Raw genomic sequence first — 21,688 nt, 5'->3', positions numbered from 1 at the left:
GATGGAACCTGATCTGTGCTCAGTGACCTGCCAAGACACGGACCTGAGGCCCCTTAGTGACTCGGTTCCAAGGCTGCATGACCTTCTGTGACCCATTCTCTCGTCCCCCACCTCCCGCCCCGCTACTTTGTGCTCCCAAGGCCAGGACCACCCATATTCCTGTGGTACCGTAACGATGATGATGATGATGATGAGCCTCTTTCTCCCCTACTCTCTCTGAGTCATTCATTCATTCATTCATTCATTCATTCCTTCAGCTAAGTGTCTGTCAAGGACTGAGATTATACAGGTTGGCCCAGAGGGGTCTCTGCCCTTGAGAAGCTCAACAAACTCCTTTTTTTTCCCTTTTTTAAAGTTGGTCTATGGTCTTTTTGTATTATCTTTTTTTTTTTAAAGATTTTATTTATTTATTTTTAGAGAGAGGGGAAGGGAAGGAGAAAGAGAGGGAGAGAAACATCAGTGTGTGGTTGCCTCTCCCACACCCCCAATTGGGGACCTGGCCCACAACCCAGGCATGTGCCCTGACTGGGAATCGAACCAGCAACCTTTCAGTTTGCAGCCTGGCACTCGATCCATGGAGCCGCACCAGCCAGGGCTCAACAAACTGTTAACAGTGACTCAGATTTAACATGATGCTGCTGGACAGGGAGAGAAGCAAGTCCTGGCAAAGGCACCCAATACCCACGCACAAGACACTCATGCACTGTAGCAGGCCCTGCGAGGATGCTGGGGGGCTACGACGTTAGGCTGCTGCATTCTGTTGCCTGCGTGGCAGCAGGTCCTGGGATTTCTGGGCACAGTGAGAGAAGAGCAGCCAGCCAGGACTGGGAAGGAATTCAGGCCCTCGGTGGATCGATGGCGCTGGAGCCAGAGGAGGGGGGCTGAGAGCGCGGAGCGTGGCGACCTCAGAGGGCAGCCGTGGGCGACGAGGGTGCAGGGAAAGGAAGCCACGGCGTTGGTTCAATGGAGAGAAAAGAGAGCTTTCTCGCCATTGGAGCTGTTGAGAAATGAAAAGAGCTGGCTCGAATGAAGGTGGCAAACCCTTCCTCTGGCGTTCCATGGAGAGCGGTGGCCTGGCTTCTTGGCGTGAGAGGTTTGCAGCCAGGAAGGGCTGAAAGCTCTTGGGAGGCTGAGAGGCGGCTATGTGACCTTCACGTTTCCTTCTGGGCCAGGCGTGGGCAAGCTCAGTCTGCAAAGGCCATGCAGTTACTGTGTTTGGCCCTGTGGCGCCTCTCTTGCCACTGTGCCACTCTGCCACGGTGATGGAGAGCAGCTGTGGACAGGAACCAAACGAGCCGGCGTGGCTGGGTCCCCACAGCACTGGTGAGCGAGATGCGGCTGTGGGCCGTGGTTTGCCGCCGAGTTCTGGGCAGTGGGTCCCGCGCCTCCTGAATCTGGAGCCGTGCGATTCCGTGGTGGTCTCACTGCCTCCTCCCTCACTGGGGTTTCCCTCGCTGGGGCCGACCTGCCGTCCTGAGCGGGAGGAGGCAGAAGCCGGGGTCCCCAGTGCGACATCTCCCCCACCCCAGGGAGGGTTGCCTCAGTGTTACGTCCCCTGAGAGGGGGTCCAAGGTGTGTTTGAGACAGGAAAGCTTGGTGGCACAGAGGCCTGGGCCTTGGGGGTCTTCCCTCGTGACCCCTTGGTCAGAGCAGGGGTCATGCACTGCAAGTCTTCGGGCTGAAATCGCCCTCTCCAAGGGGTTTACAAACCGCGTCCCCAAGGCCGAGACGCACTGATTTGGAGAGAAGCAGGAGATTCTCACAGCGGAAAGAAAACACTTCTTTTTTTTCATTATGAAAGTATGATGATTCCTGTGTACATTCTCTTGTAAAATAGTGAAGATATTCATGCACAACTTCAAGGATGGAAGCCTCACGCTGCTCTGTTCCCGAGGGGTCACCGCCAGCAGGTCAGGGGCCTGTTACCAGGCGGGATCGCGGGGGCCGCGCGAATGCCGTTCTGCCTGTGTCAGGTGGGAGGGGGGCCTTTGGCGCTGGCAGTGGAGAACCCGCCCTGAGCTCACCGAGGGACAGAGAAATGCACCATCTCACGTAGCAGGGACTCCCGAGGACTGGCAGGGCCCTGAGCCTGTTGGCTGCTCAGGTCAAGGGCTCAGGTCGGGTCCTCCTCTGCCGCCTGCCACACTCGCTGCCAGCTTTATCTGTGGGCTGGCAGCAAGGTGATGAGGTTCTCCAAGTCACATCTAGCCATGAACATAAGAGGCAGGAGAGACCTGGGCTTCGCCTACATGATGAGGAAATCTTTCCCAGGTCTTCCCCTGAGCCAGCCCCTGGCATCCGTGGCCGGCGCTGGGCCATGCGGCTCCTCAGGCGAAGGTATGACCGCTGAGGGGCCACGGCTGGGCTGCCTTTCCTTAGGGGCTGGTACCTGTCCCAGATGGGGGTGCTGTTAACAAGGAAGGTGAGGGGTCCTTTGGGGGGTCTTTCCTGAGAGTGTACTGTGGCTCTCTTCTGTCCCTCTGTGCCTCCGTGTACACAGGGGCGGCTTTTAGATGCCAGCTTGGATCTCAGAGACCAGGAAGCAAGCAGCCCCGTCCTGGGGACCCTGGATGCCGGAGGGCAGAGGCCTTTCCTCTGGGACACTCGCTGCCACATCGGGACCCCTGTGAATCCCCCTGTGCCTGGGCTTGTAGGTCCCTGGCAGCTCGCAGCGCGGTGTGTGTATTGGGAGTGGAGGATGTGAGTCTGTGTCAGCCGTTCCCTGGGCCAACTCTCAGCAAAACGACTTTTGTCCAAGTAGACCTTCAACCTCAGAGAGCCTGGCGTTGCGGAAGCCGCCACCCGCCTCTGCGCTTGGAGGGCCAACCGGCTGCCTGTGGCGCATCTGTGGGTTACTCTCCTCGCCCGCTCCGTCTTCAAAACCCCTTGGTTGCTGCCGCCCCCTTCTCCCCAGCCTGTCTCCCCGAACCCCCCTTCACCCTTTTTATCATCATGAGCCCCAGGCCTCTGAGTTTCTCCGTTTAAAAATATATATGTGTATGCGCCCTCCCCCAAGGATGTGTTTACTGCGAGGAAAGGGAGAGTGTGCGCACGAGAGAGAGAGAGAGAGAGAGAGACAGACAGACAGACAGACAGACAGACAGACAGACATCAAGGTGAGAGAGGAACATCGATTGATTTGGCCCCCATACACGCCCCTACTGGAGATTGAACCCTCAGCCTTTCCTTGTACAGGACGCTGCTCCTACCAACTAAGCTACTCGGCTGGGGCCAATTCCTCCTTTTAGAAGGGGCTGCCCATGGGGAGGCGGTGAGCGCGTGGGGACAGCCTCCGTCTCTGGCTGGGAGTCACATGCATTGGTGGCTCTCATCCCTTTCAGGGGCTGCCCGGGGCTCTGTTGCTAGGGCCCCCCTCTCAGCACGGAGGCCTTTGGACAGGTCATGGGCGGATGGGCGTGTGGGGCTGTCTGGGCTTGGTTTCGTTTTCTTTGCTTCGCAGTCCAGCCGCTCCCCGCCCCCCGCCCCGTGCTGGCTGGATGAAGGTGCATTCTTTGATGTGAGGTGAGGCCTGGGTGGCCCGTGCCAGCAGCAGCCTCCTTGGCCAGCTCCTGGTTCCAGGCCATGGGGAGCCTTGGGGGAGTCGAGAGTCAGGGCAGGCCAGAGAGCTCTGGGCTCCTTCCTGCCTCGCTGGGGTCTCATTCTGAAGGGATGACGCCCCCGCTCTGGCGGGTGGTGTAGCTGCCAGGTCTCTTGCCATGCAAGGCTGCCCGTGGGTGGGCAACAGGCCCCTTTAGCCCTCTGCCAGCTTGGCTCCGGTTTGTGGGAAACAGGAGGACATGCTCAGGACTTAGATTGCCCCGTGCCCAGGGCTGGCCCCTGGTCCTGCGTGGCCCTGCCGAGCTTGGCCTCGGGGGCAGGGCCTCTGCCACACCCTAAGTGCCTCGTTTCCCCATGCCGCCCTGCAGCGGCCAGCTTTACTGAGCACCGGGCTTCCCAACAGCACCTAACCGCCACTGCCTAGAGAGCACCTACTGTGTGCAGGCACTGTTCTTAGCGTTTGCACATCAGAATCACTACAAGGTGGGTACTGCTATTACCCCCCCCCCCGTTTTACAGATGAGGAAACCGAGGTACAGAGGAGCCAGGTAACTTGCACAGTTGTATATGGTGTAACTGGTGCGGTTTGAACCAGGGAGCCTGCGTTCTTGTCCCCTGTGCCACCGAGCTTCTCCTGTTGATGTCATTCCACCCCCCAGCTTGCCAGGCTCCGATTCTCAGCTGCCCTGACCCCTCCCCGCCCCCCATGGCCGTGCGTGGCACAGCCTCTGCCGGCTGCCTGCCCTCTGGCCTCACCGGACGCCTCACCCCAGGCCTGGGCAGCTGCCTCCTGAACTGTCCCCCTCCGTCCGTCCTGCGTGTTGGGACCTCTGCCAGAGCCCAGATCTCATTACATTGCTTTCCTCTTCAGGAGCCTTTGTGGGTTGGGGACAGCGCAGAATATTTGGTAGCTCCCAATATATTGCCCGTGGGACAAAGTCCGGCTTCCTCATGAGGACCGTCACGGCCAGCCCAGCTGGCTGCTGCATTCTTCTCGCTCGCTGGCCCCCGCCTCCGCCCTCCCACACCGCGCATTGTCCAGTTGGTGACACTGGGTCATTATATCTGCCCACTGCTGCCAGCATTTGTGAGGCTGCCTCCCGCTCTGTGGTGTTTGCCCTGGGAAGGCAGGAGTGGGTCGTCATGGTTGGGGGGCCAATTCTTCCTCCAGCCCCCCTCCCCACAAGGCCATGGGGGGCGGGGGGCCTTGACCGCTGCGGAGGGTCTGCCTCTGGAGCTGCACGGGGTGCCCCACAGGAGCCTAAAGCTCACGGGGCTGTCAGGGCTCTCAGAGGTGGCACAGTTCCCCCGGGCAGTGACACCGACCACATGCTGCCCGGGCACAGCCCGTAAGTGAGATGTGGAAAAAGGTAAGTGACCACCTTCTCAGGTTGTCCCCAAGATCGCGTGACTACCTGGTGTGCTGTCACAGCCTTAATTAGGTCACTGCAGGTCCAGCCCCATGTCCCTTCTCCTGAGCGAGCTGCAGGTCCCTCAGCGCCCCCAGCCAGCGGGGCCACTGGGCTTAAGGCGGTGCCAGCCCAGAGCAGGGGCTGGGGAAAGAGCCAGCTGGCAGGGGCGGAGGGCGGGGCGGGCGGAGAGCCAGGCTCTGTGGGCAGAGGGGGCAGCCCGGGCACTCCGCCGTGCCATTCGGAGGGCCAGCCTCGTGCCCCGCTGTCCACTGCAGCTGGACCTGTGTCCCTGGCCTCCCCCAACACCTGTGCCTCCCCTGGGCCATTTCCCTCCCAGATGCCTCCGGGGCCTTGGGGGTCAAGAAGAGGCGGGGCCCTGTGAGGACTGCTCCAGGTCTGACCCCGGGTTGTTTGGGGGCACCCACCCCTGAGACCCACAGGGCTCCTGGGAGTTCCCAGGGCCAGGTTTCCAGGGCCACCTCTGCGTGGTGTTCTGGCCCCTCAGGACTTTTGTGTGGAGAGTTGGGAGCCAAGGAGAAGCACCCCATTACTGCACATTCACAGCAAAGAATCGGCCTTTGCGCTTCTCCACAGCCCCGGTCAGCAGGGCCCTTTGGCCCCCTGCCCCTTCCCCGAGTCAGTAACGGCTCGGGGAGGCTTCCATGGGACCCACGTGCTGTGTCCTCACAACCTCAGCCCTTCCTTCTTGGCCTCCTCTCTGGATGGGTTGCCTGGAACTCAAAATCCCCAGACCCACTCAGATTCCCCTGTTCCCACAGTGAGTCTTCATCTGTGCCTGCCCAAACCCCGCAGGAGTGCCCTGGCTTCCCAACGACTACGGGGAGACCCTGGATTGGGGGCTTTCTCTCTCTTTCTCTCTCTCCTTTTGAAAAATATGTTTAGTGACTTCAGAGCGAGAGGAAGGGGTGGACAGAGAGAGAGAGAGAAACAACGATACGAGACAGAAACATCAATTAGCTGCCCCCAAATGAGCCCCAGCCGGGGATCGAACCCGCAACCTAGGGATGTGCCCCGTTTGGAAAATGAACCTGAAACCTTCTGGTACACAGGACAGTGCTTCAATCAACCGAGCCCTACTGGCCAGAGGTAGGGTCTTTCTCTTAATGGGATAATATCAACCAAAACTAAAAGTGAGCCCTCACTGATATGCTGAGAGTTTATCTGCCTTCCTTTAATTTTGGCAACAACTGGCCAAAGGAGGACTTGGAAGCCCAGAGAGTTGGAGTAACTTGCCCAAGGACACATAGTACGAGCCTCCAGCAGGGCTCTGAGCTAGGGGAGCCTGACCCCAGCCGCGCGCCCCAGCCACTGCTGCCTCCCGCCTCCCGCCTCCCGCCTCCCGCCTCCCGCAGGGGGAGCCCACCTGGCCTGAGCGGAGGGAACCGTTCCTGCTGCTCAGCCAGAGGCTTTCCAAGGCTCCTCCCTCTCTGCCCCGTCGTCCGTCCTCCTCCGTGGTCGGAGGGTTCTGGGCATTGGTGCCTTCAGTGTGGCCAGAACGCTTTGCACCGCTGACCTGTCACCGGGTTGTCCCTGGCATGTTCCGTGGGGACTGGTGTGCTTCGTTTCCACTCTGGGTGGCTGGCATCAGCAGGAGGATTTGCAAGGAGCTAAAGCCGCTCTCATGGAGGTCTTCCCGCATCCAGTTTGAGAGCACAAGGCAGGGGTGCTTGCTGCGGTCCTGTGTGGTCACCCCTTGCCATCTCCCCCGAACCCACGTGGCAGTCCCTGGTAGGGGCCCTTCCTGATGTGCATTTGGGGCAAAGCAGATTTCCCTGGTTGTGCTGAAGGCTGGTAGCAGCCCTCTGGCTCTGCCTCCCCTCTGCTGTCTCGCGAAGCGCTGAGCGCACAGTGGGTGTTCTGTAGTGGGAGGGGGCGCCCTCAGCTCTGCCTGTACTTTCCTCTATGAACTTTCAGATGCCGTGTGTGGTGTGGGGAGCTCCGGGGCGCTGTGGTTGAGGGTGGGGATGGGTCTCCCCAGGTCTCCTGCAGCCTGCCAGGGGGTTGGCCTTTTACCAGAAGAGGAAGGACGTGGCCAGAAGGGAGCCCCCACAGCACTGGCTGTCACAGAGCAGGCAAAGCTGGTGTTCACCTGTCCCATCCCCCGGAAAAATCCATCCTGCACACTGAGCAGAGCGTCTTTCTGAAACAGCTCCCTGATATCTCATCTCTGCCTCAAACTCTTTGGGGGTCCTCCCCATTGCCTTTAGGCAGACACCACTGTCCCAGAATGCTTTGTGGGAGCAGGCCCTGCGGCCCCTCTGGACTGGGCTGGTGGGTGGCTCCCTCTGAGCACATTTGCTCCTTGGTCCCAGCCGCCTCCTTCCACTCCAGCTCCGCCCAAGTTCCGGCCTTATCGCAGCTCAACGGTCTCTTTGTACCTCTGCCTCCCCGCTGGGACCGGCCTTTGTGCCCTTCTCCTGCTCCCGGAGGAGAGGCGCAGGTCGCCCGGAGCCAGGTGGTGAGTGAGAGAGAATGGAGCCCATCTGAGCAGACTGATCGGAAATCAAAGACTTTGGGCTCCAGCTTTTGTACTTAACTCCTCAGAGTCCCCCGGGCCCTCGCTCAGAGCCTGCACATTCTTACTATACCTGCGGTGGTGACACACCTGGAGATCCAGGTTCCCAGCCTGCAGCCAGCAGGGAGGGAGGCAGGGAGGGAGGGAGGGAGGGGAGGAGGGGCGAGAGGAGGGGCAGCAGATGATCTGACAGCTGGGGAGGACCCATGCAAAGGCTAGGAAACCGGAGCCTCAGAGGATGGGCTCCAGAGGGGCTGGAGGAGGCCAGGCAGACCGATGACCTTGAGGAGTCCTGGGGCTCGTGTAGATAGGCCTGTTAGGGACACTCACAGGAAGAAGGGGGAGGACCCGGGAAGGGCCACCTGTCCTGGAGATGGCCTGGCACAGTGCCTTCCTCCTACTTGAAAGAGCCTGGGCACCACAGAGGAGCTTGCACAGATGCAGGTCCTGATGCAGCAGGCCTGGGGCAGGGCCTGAGAGTCTGCATTTCTAACCGTCCTGGCGGGGCTGGTCCAGGGGCCACACTCAGAGCATCCAGCCCCTGCCTGCTTGAAACGCGTGACGAGGCCTTTCTCAAGAAAAGCAGGGGTGTTCCGATGCCCCCTGGGGTCTGAGGTGCAGGTGATTGCCCCCACGCTGAGGCATTTTCTGGGGCACTGCCACCTTCCTGAGAGCCCCCTTCTCAGGGCTCCCCAGGGACTTTCTGATGGCTGAGCCCCAGGCAGACAAAGGCCGGCGGCTTCTTTCTTCCTTTACGGCAAGATTATTTTAGTGCAGTGAAAACCAAGAAAACCCAGGGGCTCTGCCCAGTGGAAGCTGAGAGAGAAACGATTCACGGGAAGAGGAGGGAACAGCTCCGGGCAGACACTGGAAACCAGCCCTTGCCCCCTCTCTAGAGGGCCTTCGGTGGGGTGAGGAGTAGGTACCGCCCGGGCCCCCTGGCCAGGCTGGCCCGGGGCTTTCCCAGGTCACGGACGTGCACGGCTGTGGGCCCTGTGCTCAGAGACCTCAGCCTGTGCCCCTCACCCTGCCTGCCCCTCCCAGCCCGTGAAGAGTGAGCCCTTGGAAGCAGAGCTGCCCGCCCACATCGGACGGGCCGGGTGAGGGCTTGCAGGGACTCAGTGCCAGGAGCCACGCGGGCTGTGGATGTGGGTGCCCCCCAGAATGCCAAGGCGGCTGGACCTGTCTGGGGCCCAGCTGGCTGTGGGCAGCCGTTCAGAGCAGGGGCCCTGGGAGCTGTCGGCGCCCTTCCTGTGGCTGCTGACAGGCTCTGCTTTTAGAAACAGCTCCCTCTGGTCGCTGGCTGCTTGCTCCTGGGTGCGGGGCCCGGTGCAGGGAGCTGTGTCCATGGATGCCTCTCCCACCCCGCAGGAGCACCCCCAGCCCAGGCCCCCCCCCCAGCAAGTGGCAGGGCTGGACTCGAACCCTGGCCAGTGCCGGCAGGGACATCCCCAGGGCCGATGGGACCCGTGTCTCCCCAACAAATCCCGGGGCGTATAAAGATGACAGGGACTGAGGACATTGTAAAGCACAAACGTGGGAAAGGTCGCCAGTCCAGAGGAGGCCGGAACAGAGGGCCAGGAAAAAAGATGGGGCGCGGCTGGCAGCTTGGGCTCCCGCGTGGCTTTTCTTTAGTATCCTGAGTTGTCTTTAATGTGAAAAATCTGGGTTACAATTTAAATGACAGGAAAAAAGGAGCTAAGATGTTAGTAGTGGGCAGCCGGGGGCTTAAGGGAACCCCAACATGCCTGCAAGCAATCGCAAGATATAAACTACAGGGCGGAAAAGAATATACAGGGTCCAGCACAAACAATGCTCCTTTTTATTACAAATTCATAAGCATGTAATCCTGTAACATAACAACATCACACTCAAGCATACCATATGGCATTTTAGGTGAACTGTTCAAATTAAAACTGAAAGTTATTACACCCATAGTACTACCCTACCAACTACACTCAAGCCCGCGTTACTTCTGCCGGACGCTGTATTTTGATAGTTTGGGGGGCGGGGGCGGGGGTTGTGTGAATGCAGGCTTAGGCCAGCCTTGGGGGGGGGGGGAGAGAGAAAGAGAGAGAGAGAGAGAGACCGAGCGCGCGCCCCAGACAGGGGGAGGGCAGGGCCCCGCCTCCCTCTCCAGGCTCCCCTGGAACCTGGTCCCGCATCCCAGAGCTGGGAAGTGCTGTCTGTCTCCAGGGGGCGGTGCCTGGCAGGTGGCCCTGCCAGCTGGGCCGTGCAGGTGGGCCCGGCCTGGGCAGGCTGTTCTAGGTGCTGGTCCCTCTTCTCGGGGCTGGATTCCAGGCTGCAGGAAGGCGATAGCATTTCCATGGCGGCAGGCAGCAAAAGGGTTTTCTAGAATAAAGAAAACATATCCACTTGCATTCGCCTTTCCCACAGGCCCAGAAGTTTGGTGTAAGATCAGCAGTTTGCAGATGGCCTTGTCTAAAGGGGCTTCCACACTGCAGTTGCCTGAGGAGAGGGGCTCTGAGCTTGTTGAAGACGGTCGTTTCTCCCCTGGGGCCACCCCTGCTCCGGGACCTGCAGCTACACCCACCACGGGATGTGGTCCTAAGGAAGAAGCCTTCCAAACTTCAGAAAGGCCTTTCTCTTTGTAACCCCTGTCTTCCCCAGCAACCTCTCTCTGCCTTAGCTTTGGAGCTCGCCTGTCTAACTGTCACCAGGAGGCAGGTGAGGGCTGACCTGGTCGGGGGTCTTTCTCCCCCGGAGCCTACCTCTGGAGGCAGTGTCTCCCAGCCCCAGGGTCTGGCTATAGGTTCGGGTGTCCGATGGAGGCGCTCCTGCACCTTACTAGGCCTCGTGACCTTGGGCTGGTTGACCTGGATGCGCCCAGTCTCTTCATCAGCCAAAAGGTACTGCACTCCTCAGAGGAGTGTTGGGGGTTTAAACGAGTTAAACTTGATGTGAAGGGCTTGGCTAGCGAGACTTTGTCCAACCTGCTGCTGTGAGATGGCGGCAGCAGCATTCTCGTGGCCACAGAGGAGTGACTTTGTACGTTTGGTCCGTCCGAAGCAGAATGCTCTAAGACCACAACCAGCATCCGCCACATTCAGAACTCAGCCATGTGGCTCCTGGCATTTCTGCTAACGGCTTCAGAGATCAATTGTAAGGGGTGTAAATCTCAGTTACAGTAGTGGTCTGCTCATTGGTACGTCCAGAGTGCCCTGTGCCCCTGGTCCCCCACTGAGGGGAGGAGCACATGGTATAAACTCAACTGATGATCGCTCTTGCATTCCCTGCGCTCATGGGAAGCCACGCTCTTGCTTGGAGGTTCCCAGGTTCCTTCTGAGGCACAGGAATTGGCTTTGCTGCCTACCTCAGCGGTCACACCTGTCAAGCGGGGTGACTCAGCACCACTTCACAGCACTCTCGAATTAAGCCAGGTGATTTAGCACAGTGCCTGGCACTTAGTAAGCGCTCAATAAAACGATAAACACAGATGGCTACTATTAATTCTTCACAGGGCTTGGAAAGATGAAAGGGACTAGTATATGAGACTGAGTGTTGTGAACTGCAAAGCAGGCTGGTTTTAGTTACGAGGCGCTCTGAAGCCCGTAGTGTGCGCTGCTCACACCTGTAGTCTGAGACGCCCTGAGGAGAGCAGAGCAAGCAGTCCGCTGCCGAGGCGGGGGGTCTTCCTGTCTTTCTTGCAAATGCAGGCCCCGAAGGAAGGGACGGCGGACAAACTCTCGTAGACGGTTTGAATTCTCAGCCCCAGCTCCACGGGCAGGGGGGCAGGTGCCACCGATGCAGCCACTGTATAGTCCTGCCAGGACGGAGCACGATGGCACCTGGCCCGCGCATCCAGCAGGCACAGGAGGAAGCCGCCTTTACTGAGCCTCTGGGAGTGATGGCGGTGGCTGGCTCCTGACCCCTTTCTTCCCTGTCTTGCTTGGCCTTGGAGATGTTCCCTCTTTGTGTAGCACCGTCTCATCCTGTGCCAAGCCGGTGGGGGTTGGCGGGCGGGCGGCGGCTCCCAGCAGGACACCGACAGGGCTGCTCCAGCCGCAGCTTTGGCCCTTTTCTCTGACGGGATCTGCCCCATGGGTGGTAGGCTTCTGCTCCCAGGCAGGAAAAAGGAAAAAGGGGTCCGAACTTCCCTGCCCAATTAAAGAAATCCTGCAACCTGCTCCCAGGCTTGGCCGGGGCCCTCTCGGACGCAGGCCTGGAGAATGTTTCCCGCTTGAGGGCCTAAAGGAAGGGTTTTCTAAGTCCCTCCATCAGAAGCCCAGATGAGAAATAGGAGAGCAACGTCTCCGAGCCCCTCCCCACACTGGCCTGCGATCCACAGCCCCTTGTGATGGGGCGGGCAGTGCAGCTCCGGGGGAGGTGACCGAACCCGCCCCTGACCCGCCCACTCACCCCACCATAAGGACGGATTCCTGCCTTGTTTCCCCGGCCTTTTCTTGTCTCCATCCTCACTCCAGCTTTCCTCTCTTCCTGGGCTTCCCCAGGCTTTTCACTTCAGCTTTGTGGCTGCTCCCTTCCTGCCTTCTCTTTCCCTTCCCTTCTCTTACGCATTCAGCCCTGAGCCCTCTCTGCACGTACCCCTCCACCCCCCACACCCCGTCACTCCCATTTTGAATGGTGGCACCCCCTTTGTCGCTCAGTCCCCTGCGACGGCAAACATTGCGGGAACGTGCACTGTGCGCTGAGCAGTGCGCAGAGGCTGTTTCATTCACATTTCCGCGTGGAAGCAGCTGTCGTGGTTGCTTAACTGCCCGCCTGCTCTGGCATTGCCCAGAGACAGGTTTCCCAAAGGGTTTTCCTTGGAACACCAGGCTGCCGGATGCGCCTGCCCGGGTGGAAGTTCCCCAGATGCACAGAGCTAGGTAGTCAGGCGAGTCTGCGCGCTATTTCCCGCTGCTACGTCTCAGACACATGACCTCATGGAAGGCTCTGGAAAGTTCCACACTGAAGAAGCCTGTTTACTTTGACTAGGACGGACTGCCTGTAACGGAGCCTGTCCCTGCGGCCTGTTTGTAAGAGCTCTTCTTTCTCAGGTCTCCTTCTCGTCGCCTGTTTTTGCCAGAAAGCTCTTCCTCGTGTTGGCTAACGCTGTCCGTGTCCTGTCCACGCCCAGGCCTGTGCTGGCCGTCCTCTGGGAAGGTCCTGGGAAGGTTTTCCTCCTGTAAAAGTGCAACTCTGTTGACAATAACAGTGAAATAATCACACCCCTCTCCCCTCTCCCCACCGCCATTCTACCCTCTGTCTCAGTGAATTTGACTCCTCTGGGCACCTCACGTATCTGCCCACGGTGCAGCATGTGCCAGAATTTCCTTCCTCCTTAAAGCCGAGTAACGTTCCACTGGAAGTGCACATCACGTTTGGTTTACCCGGTCACCCATCGACGGGCGCTGGGTTGTGTTCACATCGCACAGTGGTGAATAATGGCGCTATGACATGTTCAAGGCCCTGCTTCCAATACTTTGGGGATTATACCCAGAAGTGGAATTGCTTCACAGAATGGTGACTCTGTGTTTAGGACCTTGCGGTCTTCCTTGTTCTGTTTTATTCCTGGACATCACCAGCTTGCTGAGATCTTTTGGGCCTGGCTTCTGCCCCAGCTCTGTGTCACCAGCGAAGCTGATAGCTGGCACGGGTTGCCAACTACAACTAACAGCCAACCCACCTAACTGGACAGGCATCCGCACCTGTTTCTCTTTCCCACAGAAGCCTGACAGAGTGGCCTCACTCCCCCTGGCAGGGACAGCAGGTCACCATGGCTTTCTGTTGGACCAGCTTGACGGTCTTGCTTCAAAAGCAAATGAGCACATGACCAGCAGTCCCACTCTTGGATATGTACCCAAGGGAATGAAAACGTGTGCTACACAAAAACTTGTACAAGAGAGTTAGAGCGGCATTATTCATAGCAACCAAAAGTGGAAACAGCTCAAATGTCCACCAACTGATGAATGGACAAATAAAATATAGTGTATTTATACAACAGGGCATGATTTGGCAATAAATAAAAAGGAACAAAGCACCGATTGATACATGCTACTACAGGGGGGAGCCTTGAAAACATTGTGCGAAGTGAAAGAAGCCAGGCACAAAAGATCACATGTGGTGCGATTCCGTTTATATGAAATGTCCAGAATAGGCAAATACATAGACGCAGAAAACAAACTAGGAGGTGCTAGAAGGTGGGATGGAGGAGGGGAGAATGGGGAATAACCGCACAGATTTCTTTTCAGGGTGACGAAAATGTTCTGGAATTAAGTAGTGATGAAGGCTGCGCCACCCTGTGAATATGCTAAAAACCACTGATGGCGCAAATGAAAAGAATGAATTTTGTGATATGTATGTTATATTTCGATAAAGCTGTTATTTTAAAAAGAAGTAACAGCCTAGTCAATAAGGCCCATCCCCGAATTATTTGCAGTGAGCTCGTGGCATCCTTGCTTCCTTCCTTAAGTGCTCACAAGCCGGCCCTCGGTACCACTAGATCCTGGGTCTGTCCATCCTCGGCTCATGGTCTCTGCCCACTTCCTGGAAACCCAGAAGCACCTTGCGTGTTTCCGTTCCTGGAACACCTGCCTCACCAGCAGACCCAGGGGTCTCGTCTGCCTCCCTGAGCGCTTTGCGCGGCGCTCCTTCCAGGCCAGGAGGCGGTGCTTAGGGCGGGCGCACAGCTGCTGGGCTTAGACAATGCCCTGCAGCGGAGGCGCCAGTCAGCTGAGGGCCAGCGGAGGACCGACCAAGTGGGGTGTGCTCTTGGAGTTCGGGGAGGCAGGGGGCGGCTTCCCCGAGCTCCGGCGCGTAGAAAGGCCTCCATGGGGAGCCAGCGGTGCGCGGGCGGTGTGTTCTGGGTGGGGGCGAGGCGTGAGCCGGCTGCGCCACTGGAACAGAGCGCATTGGGGAGCATGGGCCGCCTCCAGCCGGACCTCGTGAGCCTCACAATGCCGCCCGCCCGCAGAGGCGGCTTCTCGTGCCTACAGGCTCTGTTTCACGGAGGGCGGTGGTGAGGTCCCCAGCAATGGTGGGCTTTTGTTGTTAGGCCGGGGGAAGGGCGAGACGGGGAAGGAACTGGATCTGTTTGTGTATTTAAAAGTGGTAAAACACACATGAAGTGTACGTACCCTCTTAATTTTGAAGTGTATATTCATATTCTTGTGTAACCATCACCACCATCCGTCTCCAGAACCATTTTCTCATCCCAGATGGAAACTCTAGCTCATCCAACAGTAACTGCCTGTTCCCCATCCCTCCACTCCCTGGGAACCGCTCCTCTGCGTTCTGTCTCTGCGAACTCTAGGTACCCCGGGAACTGGAGTGGGGCAGTGTCTTGTCTTTTGGGTCTGGCTTATTTTAACCTTAGCATAATGTTGTCAAGGTTCATCAGTGCCATAGCATGTATCAGAATTTTATTCCTTTTTATTGCAAATAATATTGTATAAATACGCCATATCCTGTTGTATGGCTACACCACATTTTGTTTATCCACTCATTCATCCTTGGACACTTGGGTTGTTCCCACCTTTTGGCGATCATGAATGGATTTGCTTTCTAAAGCAAGGGGTTCACACCTGAGCAACAAGGGAACTCTGGGTGGCAGAGAATCAGGTGGACTTGAAGGAAGGAGGCCCCGGAGTCTGCGAGAAAACCCCCTAACAGCCCATGTGTGTAGATGGGGGATGGAGCGGTCAGACAGAAGGCTAAACAAGGTGCTACTGGGCTGTGACTGGTGTGGCTCGGTGGATTGGGCGACGTCCGCAAACCTAAAGGTCGCTGGCTCCATTCCCGATCAGGGCACATGCCTGGGTTGTGGGTGATGTCCTCAATTGGGGCACGTGTGAGAGGCAACTGATCGATGTTTCTCTCCCACTCTTTCTCCCTCCCTTCTCTGAAAGAAAGAAATATATGAAGGAAGGAAGGAAGGATGGAAGGATGCCTGGGCTCACCAGGTGTTCAGGAGTAGCGGGCCGGGCTGGATCCCCACATGGGGAGGCTGGAGGGACAGCCAGTGAAGGTGCCGGCTCCGTGGTTAAAACTTGGCCAGGAGGGCAGAGCCAGGTCCGCTCTCTGCTGTCACTCATGCAGAAGTGACCATTCAGACCTGGAGGCTAGACGAGTGCGCCAGAGGGCAAAGCACAGAACCAGGGCACAGGAGCCGCAGCCCCGTGCGGGGGCAGGAGGCAGGAACAGAGGGTGGGAGGGGGAGGGGGGTTGGTGGCGATGGGGGCGAGGAGGCCCTGGGGAGGCTTCGGGATCTCCGGTCGCTGCGTGCGAAGGCGGTGGGCGTGTGGGGTGTGTTCCTGCGGCTCCTCTGGGGTCCGGCCTCAGGAGGTTCTGTTAATGTTCACTGACTGAAATGGGGGGGAAATAAAGATAAACAGGAATATTTCTCATCCTCAAGAAACTATGGCCCAGTCACAGAGATGAGACGTGAAAACAAACATGTTGTACGAGATCCCCTTGGAATCGTAGCAGGCAGAGCCCAGAGATGTTTTGGGGAGAGGGGGTGGGGGCCTTCTGATGTGGTGGTCTGGACAGGATGCGGCCAAGCAGGAGGGATTTGAGTCATTTTTCAATCTGAGGCCAAAGGCTCCCCACTTGGGAGAGTAACCCGTGTTCCCGCGCCCTGGCTGTGCGGTCCCTCATCGGTGTCCTCCCTCTGACCCCGCAGGTATGATTCTGGCCGGGACGGCTTCATCGACCTGATGGAGCTGAAGCTGATGATGGAGAAGCTGGGGGCCCCCCAGACCCACCTGGGCCTGAAGAGCATGATCAAGGAGGTGGACGAGGACTTTGACGGCAAGCTCAGCTTCCGCGAGGTACCCCGTCCTGTGTCCCGAGCCCCGGGGGGGGGGGGCCAGTCCCCGAGATGACCCTCAAATTTATAGTTCTCTCGGCTACAAATGGCTTTGGCCTCTCTAGAGCACTGTTGGATGTTTAACCTACAGTTCTGCTTTTTGAAATAATGGAAGGAGTGAGTGAACCAGGCGGGGAAGGCTCAGGAAGCAGATGGAAAGGTGGTGTGGGTAGGAAACCCTCATTTAGGTAAAACGGTATATATACTGAGAAATCTAGAAGGACAATTCCTAAAATATTCATAGTAGATATTTGTGGGTGCAAATTTTGGGTGGCTTTATAATTTTATACTTTTTATATGTTAAAGCTTTTCATTTTTATAGTATTTTAAAATAGTAAAAAAAAAAAAAAAAAGCAATTAAACAAAGGGTCTTGTTCTGTTCCTGTGGACAGCTCCTCCCAAACAGTCCAAGAACGGGCCTTTCAGCCTTTGAACCCTGAAATTACAGGCAAAATTTTGTAAGTACAGATATATTCTTGAAAGCGTGCCTCTAGATTCACATGCAGATCCCCAGTCGGTGATAAGACCATTTCTGTTTTGGGAGAAAAGTTTCAAGGTCACGTGGTTTCTTCCGTGGAACGGCTGCAGCCCCAGAAGGAAGGGAACGCCTAGCCTCACATGGCTGAGTTTTACTGAACGGCCTCTACATGTGTCAGTGTGGCTGGTATTAGAATAGCTTGGAGACAACTTGCGGACGGAAGGCGCGGGGCAGTAGCCCAGTGGCTGTGCTCCGCTCTCACGCACGTCTCAGCTAGTCCCTCAGAGCTGGGAGTGGAGAGGACTGTCCTTCTTCCTGGTGTCCGCCCTTGGTTATTCCAGAAACAGTGCAATGCTGGCACCCCGTTTTCTGATGGCAAGACTTCGGCCACGTCCTGGTCTTCCATCCAGGCTAGACAGGGCTTTGGATGTTCTTCCCGGGGCCTCTGCAGCTGACCGGCAGCCACAAGTCCCTGCCCAGCTGTGACGAAGCTGGCCTCGCCTCTCGCTGTCCGCAGATCACTGGCAGGTTCTCCCGCCTCTTCCTCTCCTGACCCGGCAGATGTGGAGACCGGCAGCCACGGCACATCTGTGTTGGCGACTAGGATGATCGAGCCCAGGCTTCTCATTTCAGAGCTGGGGGCTCGAGGACCACAAAGGTCAGCATGGTCCTGGAATCAGGCCCAGCTCAGGCTGGGCCTGGGCCGCAGCCTCCGTGCCACACGGCCTCCCGCGGTCACTCGCCAGGGTCGCCTTCCCAGCTGTCCCCCTGGCTCCCTCACCGGGCGTTCGGTTCCTGCAGGTCATGCGTGCTTGGGGCTGAGCCCTGGCTCTTTCCGACCTGCATGCCCCTGGGATGCAGAAGGTAAAAGCTTCGGCCTTGGTGAAGCTTTGGAGGCAGCTCTGGGGGAGGAGAGTCTGTGGCAAAGCTGTGATCACAGGAACAGAAATCGAGAGGGTGTTGAGAGGTCTGTGCAAGACACCAACTGAGTGAACACAATCCCTCCCCTGCGCTTTACCCAAGGGCTCCCTGACGTGTTCCTCCTGGAGCCCAAGAGGCTTGATCAGCTTCTGGGAGCTGCGTGTCTGGCCACTGCCCCCAGATGGCGGACAGCAGAGGCTCAGACAGCTCCAAGGGTCTGTGGTGGGCCTTCAGCCCGCCTGCAGAGCTCAGCTCCAAGGGTCTGTGGTGGGCCTTCAGCCCGCCTGCAGAGCTCAGTGACGTTCACCCTCAGAGCCCCGTGTGGTTCCACCTCTAGCAGGTGTGCCCAGGGAAGTAGGCACGTCCGCTGTCACCACACTGTGCTCCTGTAATGGAAGAGGCTTGCAGTCAGACCTCGGCCGCACGCAAGCTGCAGGCCTGCAGCACGCTATTTTCCTTCTGAGCCTCAGGTTCCCTGTCTTGAAATGGGGGTGTCACTGGCTTTCCCTCAAGGCTGCTGGGAGAACCAACTTCTCTCTGTGCCTGTGCCAGGTAGAACTCTTGGTTGTAAGTGATGGAAAGTGGATTCCAACTGATGTAAATGAGAAAAATCAAGTAACTGGGCTCACATGCCCAGGAGATGAAGGAGAAGAAGAAATGCTTTAGGCGCAAGAAATCCAGGGTTTAGCCTGTCATGTCTTGATGTCTTGACGGTGCTTTTCCCCTGTGTCCCCCCATGTTCTCCCTCCACGCTCGGGGTTGTCACAGGGCCTGCACAATGGCTGACAGCAGCTCCAAGGCCCAGTGCCCCAGGTCAGCGACCCTGGCGAAGAGAGGGCCCCTTTATCCGAGAGTCCCTCCTGATCCCAGAGGAAGGCCCCCATGGACCAACTAGGGATGCGTGCCCACCTCCTGGACCAATCAGTGCGTGCGGGGGACCGTGATTGGCTAAGTCCACGTCATGTGCTGCAAGGCACCGTGGTCAGCAGCCCCACCACCATCACATGGGACAGAGGTTGCCATGGAGACAAAGTCGCTCACTTCTACAGTTCTTCTCTCACAACCAGGCACTTAGTAGGTGCTTAGTAAATGTTCCCTTTCTTTTTCCTTGGGTTAACTCTACCAAGCACATTATACCTAAATAAAGCTCCTTAATACAGAATCCATTCAGTACTATTTTGCTGCTTTTCCCAAAATACAAGGAAATTGGGCTTTCTCTTCAACCATTTTTTTCTAGTTTTGAACAATAATGTATGCACATTAGGAGCATTTTATGAAATGGCATACATGGAACCATTCAAATTGACGATGTGACACAGTGTCTCATGACCAGAGAACAGTTGTTGACGATGTAGAAAGTGCGGACCAAAGGAGATGACTAAGCTGTATGTAAGTCATGATTATTTGCATTTATGGTCTATGTGAGCACAGACACGTAGAAGAAATTGTACAGAGGGACCAGAGATGGCAGTTCCACCTCCATAGCTCCAGCGACGTAGAACCCGGTGCCAGGCACCCCCATCTCGCTCAGACAACAGAACCTTCACATCCTCCTCTTTTATTTGTGCTCCTCCCTAATTCCCATCCATCTGTCTCAAAGCAGAAGTGCTCCAAGGCCAGCTATGCAGTGCTTTCGTGCCAACGTTGGGCAGCAGGTCGCCTGTACACCTGGGCACTGTGGGTCCCGTTCTCTCTCCCCGCTGAACTCTGCCTGATGGGTGCCCTGGCAGCTCTGGCTCGGCCTGACCACAGACGGACTCCCGGGGAATCTGGGTCGGCTGGCTCGGCAGGTGGCTGTTCCTGGAAGATAACTCAGTGCGGGGTGGCCGTTGTCTACCATGTGGACCAGACATGAGAGCTAGAGAGGGAACGTTGCTGCCTCCTGTCGTGAGAGCATTTCCTCTCCCAAGTCTCACCCTCTCCCAGGTCGCTGTCCTTTGACCTTGAGTTTATTCACGACACCCTTTCACATAATGACTACCTCCTTTTTGCTTAAGCCAAGTTGGTTTCTGTTACTTACAGTGTAAGGACTGTAATGACACACAGGACGTGTTTGCATGTCCAAGGGAGAGCCATGGAATTAAACATTTCCTAAATTTATCAGAAGCATTTGATAGCTTGTATCTGAAATTGCTTTCAGGTTTGTCACTCTTCGCCCTGTTCCTTTGTTTACTGCTTCTCTGTCACTCCCCGCTCCTTGCTCACAGTCTCCTCCAGGACACGGTCCAATTCCCCTCAATACGCCAGTCTTGGTGGACTATAAATAGGAAGACATACAATGCTGGGCAGTTGGAGAAATTATCAGGTGGGGGTTGGTGACTGTAATAAAACGAAATGAGAGTAGCGGGCATGCTTTATGGGAGACTGAAGATGTTCAGGTTGCACTGGACGTTTCTCCGTCTCTCGCTGGCTGGGGTGGCGGGCCGCGAAGTAAGGCCGCGGCTCCTGCTGGCCGTCTGCCGAGCTGGCGGGGAGAGCACCGCATGCCAGGCCTGGACCTTCTCGGGGAAGAGAGCCACGAGGGGCACTTGAAGCCGTTCTGTACACAGAGAGGAATGTTGTGTCTGGGCTATGGATGTAAGAGACCGCCCGCCCCCAGGTCACCTGGGTGTTGCTAGGCTGGGGGCCATGGTCTCTCCTTCCTGGGCCGCCTTCCTGGGGCCAGGGGGATGGCTGGTTTGGAGGGGGGACCTGCTTTGGTGTTTGCCTTACAGAGGAATGGCGGAGTGCGGGGGCGGCTGGTTTCTGTAACAAAATGCTTTAAGGACAAGCAGAGTGCTGAGGGACAGACACTTCACTCTGCCCCTCTTCACGCGGCTCATGTTTGCAGCGGTGAAGTCTTCGTTGCCACCATCTCTTCCACAGCAGCCCGACCCGCGTGCCCCTGGGGGCTCATTTTCCTTTACTTTTCATAGCCAATATGTAGGTGTTTGTTTTAAAAAAAAAAGTTAAAATACCTTCCTTTTATACAAAGTGGGGCAAAAGTAGGTATACAGTTAGTCATATGGAAAATAACACCATCATTAATACCAGAATTAATGGTTTCACGTACTCACAACCGTAAACCTACTTGTGCCCCGCTCCGTACTGGAACTTGATTCTCAAACATAGAAAGTGAAACACCGAAGCGTCTTTATAGTCAGCATTTGATAAAGCCAGCAGCACATATACCTTTAACAGACGTGTGCTTAATGCCTCCCAAGGCCTCTTGGAGCCAGCGTTGCGGCTCCCCGGTCTGCAGCGAGCGGAGTCTCTGCCGGCCTCTAGTGAGGGAGTTCGACGCTGCAGGTGGATGAACGCAGCTTTGCTGCCCCGCTAACCAGTGGCTTCCATGGCACAAAGCTGCTACCCTTCTGGAGCATCTTGCATCATCCCTTGCTTTGTGTTCTGCAATGTCCTCAGGGGAAACAGAACCCCAAACCAGAATTACAAAGAAAGCGTCATTAGCAAGGTTTTGGGGGAGGATGGTGGTGGAGGTTGAGACTTTGACTTAATGAAGGACGCTTCCCTTTAGAGATTAAGAGTCTTGGCAGTAAAAGATACTCCAGGTGGAATTTGGAGAACCTGTTGAAGGTGTTTTACCTCTCATTCTGCTTTCAGTAATTAATGTTCTTTTCTCTCGGGAAGCCATTCTCTAGAGAAGATGGTCATAAACAAACAAACAAACCAACCAAAAAAAACCCCAAACCCTGCAATTTCCCTGTGTTTTAGGTAGCACCTGAAAACCTAGAAAAGCCTCTTCCTGTGATGAATTGGAATGTATAATCCATACTCTTTCCAAGTGGAAAAATAAATTATAGAAGTTGGATCGCAGTTCTTCGACAACTAAATTCACAGAAATTCTTTAGAGAGGAGAAGTGGGAAGCCATAGAATTGATTCAGGAGGAAAATGGAGGTTGGGGGGGTGCCTGACCTTCCCGGCTTGGCCTCTTTGTTCATCTGTAACTGCA

General features: G+C 56.6%; 1 protein-coding gene across 1 annotated transcript in view; it reads left to right on the top strand.

Moving 5' to 3' along the window:
* The window catches only part of EFHD1 (EF-hand domain family member D1), a 38,320-nt gene that overhangs the window by 6,775 nt on the left and 9,857 nt on the right, over window positions 1-21,688 (top strand). Inside the window, 1 exon segment of the mRNA XM_054570806.1 lies at window positions 16,154-16,301. Within this exon segment, the coding sequence (XP_054426781.1) occupies window positions 16,154-16,301 (148 nt within the window).

Source organism: Pteronotus mesoamericanus, unplaced genomic scaffold (genome assembly GCF_021234165.1).
Source record: "Pteronotus mesoamericanus isolate MK-2021 breed Mesoamerican mustached bat unplaced genomic scaffold, CSHL_Meso_final contig_1018, whole genome shotgun sequence".
Classification (NCBI taxonomy): Eukaryota; Metazoa; Chordata; class Mammalia; order Chiroptera; family Mormoopidae; genus Pteronotus; species Pteronotus mesoamericanus.
Note: the sequence above shows the minus strand (reverse complement) of the source record. Positions and strands in the feature narration are given on the sequence as shown.